At 55.2% G+C, this 6,103-nt stretch overlaps 1 protein-coding gene across 1 annotated transcript; it reads left to right on the top strand.

The window, feature by feature from the left end:
- The first annotated feature begins 478 nt into the window (after positions 1–478).
- LOC141727266 (serine/threonine-protein kinase PAK 3-like) lies at positions 479–4,843 on the top strand. Its single transcript, XM_074533626.1, has 9 exons — positions 479–722; positions 1,402–1,465; positions 2,094–2,142; positions 2,451–2,563; positions 2,822–2,939; positions 3,694–3,793; positions 4,073–4,269; positions 4,367–4,522; positions 4,742–4,843. The coding sequence occupies exons 1-9, from the start codon at positions 479–481 to the stop codon at positions 4,841–4,843; spliced, it is 1,143 nt and encodes a 380-aa protein (XP_074389727.1).
- The last annotated feature ends 1,260 nt before the right edge of the window (positions 4,844–6,103 follow it).

Below are 6,103 nucleotides of genomic sequence, written 5' to 3'. Positions count from 1 at the left end.
ACCCTGGCCCCTGGAAGGGACCTGCCCGCTCCATGGACTAATTAGCTTCAGGCTGGGCTTCACTTCCAGCCGCTCAGAGCAGAGTTTGGAGAGGAGAATCCTCAGCAGCCCTGCATTGTAAAGGGCGGGGGGGTCTGGGCGGGGCTGGATGGGAGTTCCAAAGGGCTCCTCCCTAAAGGCTGCCATAGAGAGGGGAAATCCGGGAAACAGATCAGAGAAGGGACACGCCCCGGGCTTCTGAGTAGATGGTTGCATGCCAGCTCCGGGGTGTTTTCATTGGCCAGGAGAAGACAGGAGGAGGAAAGCAACAAGGCTCTGGGCCATGCTCTGGTCTCTTTCTGGATCTTGGCAGCCCCAGCGATACCTTGATGCCAGTGTCTAGCAGAAAAGCTGAAAACGTGGAGCATGGAAGTGGCCAAGAGGGGCTGGATCCAAGCAGCCTTTGCACTTTTCCCAAATCTGCTGCTGAGAAGGGGACATGGCTGACAGCATCTTCCGAAGGCCTTGCTTTTGCCGTGCGCTCTGCGGGGCATCTGTGCCAGCCACCCTTGTGACGGGCAACCCTTTCTTGTCCCAGCTCCAGACCGGCTCTGCCATTGAACCTGGTGCCGCTGGACCAGCATGGCCTGCAGCAGCCAGCTCGCCCCCCGCTGCCGGCACTTCCTGCAGCAGCGCAGCCCAGCCGCCCGAGATGAGGGAGGAGCAGGGCCTGAAGACACTGAGTACGTCCGCTGCATTTCTTGTCTGCCAGAGCAGCGTGTTGTGTGCGTGTGTGGGTGTAGGCTGCGCCAGAGGTTGGCCCTCGGTCTCAGAGGCACTTAGGCCTCTGTGCAGAAGCTGTTGTTGTGCTCTGAGGCAGCGCGGCAGCGCTCAGGGAGTCCCTGCTGCCTGTGAGAGCGGCTGGGCCTGCCTTGGCTCTGCCTGGGCTGCCTTCTGTGCCAAAGAGAAAAGCGGAGCTTGTTTCTGCTTGAGCAGAAGGCTGGCACCTAGCAAGTGACTAGGCCCCAGGGAGCTCTCTGGCCCCAGCTCTTTTATGGCTCTCCTTCTTACTCCCCCTCTGGCTCAGACACTTTGGGACCCGCGCTGGCCCTGCCAGTGATGGTGGGTGTGAGTGCAGAGGCTGCAAAGGCCCTTGCTTACCTCTTAGGGGCCCTTTCTTAAGGGTTCGCCATTTTTGCTTATGGCATGCGTTTCTGTGCTTGAAAGAAATAAAGGCCTTCTTGGAAAGGCCACCTGATGAAAGGTGGAGAAGATGGCCCTCCCACTTGTTGCTCTCAGCAGCTGGAAGCCAAGGGACCGCAAAGGGCCCACAGCTGCGGGCAGTGGGGCTGCCTCTGGGACGGTCTGGGCAGTGGCGTCTCTGTGTGCGAGTGAGCGCCCTGCACTGCTTTTGTCTTTCAGGGAGCCTTGTGAGTCTGGGCCAGCCAATGAGCAAATACACGGGACTTGAAGAACTCGGACGAGGGTAAGCGTGACATCAGCTGATTTTACAAAAGTGTGAGCCAGGTCTTTGGCCAGTGCAATATCAAGCATGAAGTTAGGCAAGCTCCAAGCGTGGTCAGACTCTGGCTTTACCTCCTGTCACCTGCCAGGACTGTTCGGTCACAGCAATCCCAACGCCTCATCAACAACAAGTTGTTGCTGGCAGTGTTTTGCTTGAAGCAATGAGGAGCAGGAGCTGGGAAACCTTCTGCCCCTGCAGCTTTCTGGCCTGAAAGAGCACCTTGCCATCCAAGAAATGTCAGATTCTCAAAGATGGTGTTGTGTCCTCAATTGTTCTCACATTTTTGCCACACACATGCATGCACTGGCACAAGGAGAGCGTTCTCCTTAGGTTCGGAAATGACCTGGCTGGGCATGTGCCTTGGAGATTTCCAGTGGCCCTTGGTCTTCATGCTGCACCTTAGTGTTCCATTGGACAGCCTGCCCCGCAAGGCAGAGGGCTCACGGGCTGACGTGCTGTTGGCCGGAGAGACGTCGCAGCCAGGCATTTCCTAAGGAAGGGGTCCAGGCAGCCTGGGCAGATGTGCGGCCTGGGCTTGCTTTCACTGCCAAGGGATAAAGGGCTCTTTCTGCTGCTGTTTGCTTTCTAGGGGGTTTGGAGCTGTTTATAAAGCCCTTGACACCAGCAGCGGACAACAGGTAAAGTGCTAGCAGCTCCATGCCATTTTGCACCTCTGGAGCGCTTTCCCCGCTGCTGTGAGCTCTGCCTGGAGGTTTGGGTGGCTGCTCCATGTCTGCTTCAGAGGCTGTTCCTCTGAAGTACAGTCTAGGCTCAGGGTGTAGAATGCTTTTGGGATGGCTTTTGCTGCTTCTGCTAAGCTCTGCTGTCTCTTGACAAGGCACTTTGGCCCAGCCCGCTGCCTCATTGCAGCAGCACTGGCTGCGTGCTCCTTGTGATCTCCAGCAGGCTGCGTCTTCTCAAGGGAACGGTGGCCAATGTCTTTCAGGTGGCAATCAAGATCATGTCACTCAAGGAGGAGATGTCCGAGGAGCTGGCTGCCAACGAAATCCTGGCCATGAGGGACAACAGGAATCCCAATATTGTTACCTACTTAGACAGGTTGGCATATTCTGGTGTCAATGTAGCTTTAGCTTGTGCAAGCCAGAAGAGACAATGCCCTTTGGTCACTGGCAGAGAACGGAGCTGGTGAAGATTTCTCTGCTGGTCTCCAGAGCGTGGCAGGAGGTGGAGCTGGTGTTCAATGATCTCTTGTGGCACACGTAGCTCGGAGAGCAGTTGCAAAATGCTGGCTCAGGCCCTGGGTGACTGAGGCTGTGCCTATTGCTGTCTCTCCATGCGGTGGTTTTCTTCTTCCAGCTACCTGGTGGATGCGGAGCTCTGGTTGGCCATGGAGTTCATGGACGGCGGCACCTTGTTTGATGTGCTCAGGGCAGTGTACCTGGAGGAAGGACAGATAGGCGCTGTCTGTCGGGAGGTGAGGGATCCCGCTGCTGCTTCCCCAGGCCTGCCCAGGATGCTGCTTGTCTCCTGGAGGTTAAGGAGAGCCGAGATTTCTTGTTCTCAGCTTTCCTTCGCTGCTGCTGCTGCAGTCACGCCACACAGCAGAAGAAAGAGCATGGGAAGTCAAGTGCCTGCCAATCTCAATGCACGCCTTAGGCTCTGTTCTCGCACTCTTCCATGCTGTCTGTGCTCTGGCGCTGGTGCTCACTCCCTGGCTTGGTTTCACTTGCTTCCTCTTCTCACTTTTGCCTGGGAATGTTTGCCTGGAGCCTGTCTTTGTGCCCTACATTGCTTGCCACTGGAAGGCAGGATGCAGGTGGCAGAATTTCAAGCGAAGGGCATAGAGCTGTCCTCAGCTTCAAAGGATAGCATTGCAGCCCGGATGGCGACGCATTCTGGAACAGCTCCAAGGTGCTGCTTCCTCCTCTGCTGCCACTAGGCGTCCCCAAAAATCTTTGCTGTGCCGCCTCCCAGCCAAAGGTGACGCGCTTCCTACCGAAGGCCAATGGAACTTTTGGAGGCCGAGATGCCTTCGCTTGGAAATCTAGAAAAAACTACCAAGAGAGTTGAAGCAGCAAGCTCTTCTTTGTGCCAGCACCGTGATGCTGCGCCCTAGCTCACAATTCCCTGAGAAAGCTGTCAATCCCGCTGAGCTCTTTCCTTGCTGGTGGGATGAAATCAGATCCTGCACGTCACATTGACTTTCCCTCCCTCCTTTTCTCTTCCAGTGCCTGCAAGGACTGCATTTCCTTCATTCCCGCCAAGTCATCCACAGAGACATCAAAAGCGGCAACGTTCTTGTGGGCATGGATGGATCTGTCAAGTTGGGTGGGTATCCCTGCTGGGCTGCAGCATTTCCAGCATATGTGTGGGGTGGCATTTTGGTGGCTGCCACTTGGCCAGAAGCGCCGCTTGGCCAGTGCGTGAATCGTCAGGGTGCCTTTCAAGTGGCCGATGCCTTATTTGCCTGGCTGCAGCCACGTGGAAGGAGAGCTCAGCTGCCTTTTCAGCTAGATTCAGCATGGCCGTGTCAGGCTGGCGTGGGCAGTCCTTTTGGCTGCTTTGCCAGTGGTAGCTGGCTTTGACAGGCTTTGTTCTTGTCCTCAGGTGACTTTGGCCTCTGTGCTCAGCTCAGCCCTGGGCACAGCAAGCGCAGCTCCAGCGTCGGCACTCCCAGCTGGATGGCGCCGGAGGTGGTGAGAGGAGAAGCCTACGGCCCCAAAGTGGACATCTGGTCTCTGGGGATCATGGGGCTGGAAATGGTGGAAGGGGAAGCTCCTTACCAGTGGGAAGCCCGTCTCAGGGTAAGGCGCAGCTTAGCGAGAGGGCTGTGTGTGGAGAGAGCTGTGTGTGGCTAGCAAAGGAGCAGGTGGAGTGTCCTCTTGCATCCATGTGCTGTAGGTTTTTGAACTGATTGAAAGCAACGGGCCCCCAAAACTGCAGAACCCCAGGCACCACTCGGCTCTCCTGCGTGACTTCCTCCGCTGCTGCCTGCAGGCAGACGAGGACAGGCGCTGGTCTGCCAAGGAACTCCTGCAGGTAAGAAAAAGCAAAGGGGCAAAAAGCCCTGTCTGCTGAGGACACCTGCAGGGAGGGATGAGGAGGAGTGTGGGCCACGTGGCTGAGACAGCTGCCAGGACAGGAAGGCGCAGGGGGACCTGCTGCCCTCAGTGCTCTTTCTGTGTCTTCCTGGTAGCCAAGGAATCCTGCTTGAGCCCGTGAGGATGTCATCCTGAAAATAAGGCTTCCTATCTTTGTTCTTTTTCCTCCGGGCAGCATCCGTTTGTCACCTCGGGCGATCCTGCCTCCAGCCTGGCTGCTCTCATCATCTCAGCCAAGCAAGTGCAGGAAGACAAGAGAGGAGAAGCCTGCGCCTGAGGAGGTCCTTGTGCCCCGCCAGCAGAGAGGAGGGAAACGGGATGGGTCATCTTTAGGCAGAGTTTCAGCCATCCCCTGAGTTTGAAGAGGAGCTGTGCTGTACATAGGAAATGTAATGGTTCTATAATTTGCTCCGTTTAGGTGTTAGGGTAGGTTAGGGTATGTTAGGTTAAGTTAGGTTAGGTTTGGTTAGGTTAGGTTAGGTTAGGTTAGGTTAGGTTAGGTTAGGTTAGGTTAGGTGTCTGTTAGGTTCAATTTAAAGCTCTGTTGTTTTTGTTTCTGAAAAAGATGTAAGTTTTCAAAAAATTAGGAAATATAGGGATTAACTTTTAAGAACTTTAGAATGTAGATAGCTTAGGTAATAGAGGATTGTTTAGCTTAGAAGAGAGTGTTGTTAATTTAGGGAAGATCTGAGGTATCTTTTAAGTTGAAATGAAAGAATTGTCATAATAAGAACTAAGCTGTGAGAGGAAAAGCTGGGCTGCAGCAGAGCTGGACCCTGCAGGCACTGCAAGCTGTTGGCCTGAACAGGCCACCTGCGGGACAGAACGATGAAGATTGAGAAGTAGAGAGGGGATACTTTGTTTCATCCCGAGTGACAATAAAAGTCTAAACGATCCAGAGTGTTGTAAGACTCTCTTCCTTGCCATGCTGTAGCTAAGGGGACAGTCCCTTTCAGAGGTAGGCAGCTTTGCTTACCTTAAGTGTGCAATGCCCGTGGGAAGCTGAGAGACTTCTGAGTCATGAACAGCAGGGAATGAGCTCACATTCAGGGCAACACTTGGAGGCTGATGTGCTGTCCTTGCTGGACCTCTTGAAGATGTCAGGGTGATCGGCAGGAATCAGCCTTTTGGTCCCACCCTCCTCTCACTATGTCGCCTGTGCGATGGAATGGCATTCTCACAGCGGCTTCTGGCCCTTCCTCCCTGCTTCTCCTTTCCCCCCTTTTCACCCCAGACCTCCAGGCACCCTCTGGGCCAGCCTCATCCCCACGGGTGTGTGGAACGACCAGAGCCCCCTGCAGAGCCCCATTCCCACTCTGCTGCCTCCTTGGCCTTTCCTCACATCTGGGCCAGCCTGCAGTTGCCAGGTGTTGGACACACACACAGACACAACACACCACACCTGTCAGTGACCAACTTGATGGAGGAGCCCCTGCTCACCACCCCGGCCCTTTTACCACCAAGCTGTGGCTCCATTTCAACTCCATCTGCTGGGATGCCCACAGGGAGGGACTGCTCAGGGAATGGATGCTCCTTG

The sequence above is a fragment of the Zonotrichia albicollis genome, chromosome Z (genome assembly GCF_047830755.1).
Source record: "Zonotrichia albicollis isolate bZonAlb1 chromosome Z, bZonAlb1.hap1, whole genome shotgun sequence".
Lineage (NCBI taxonomy): Eukaryota > Metazoa > Chordata > Aves > Passeriformes > Passerellidae > Zonotrichia > Zonotrichia albicollis.
The sequence above is the reverse complement of the archived record's forward strand: the minus strand, read 5'-3'. Positions and strand labels throughout refer to the sequence as shown.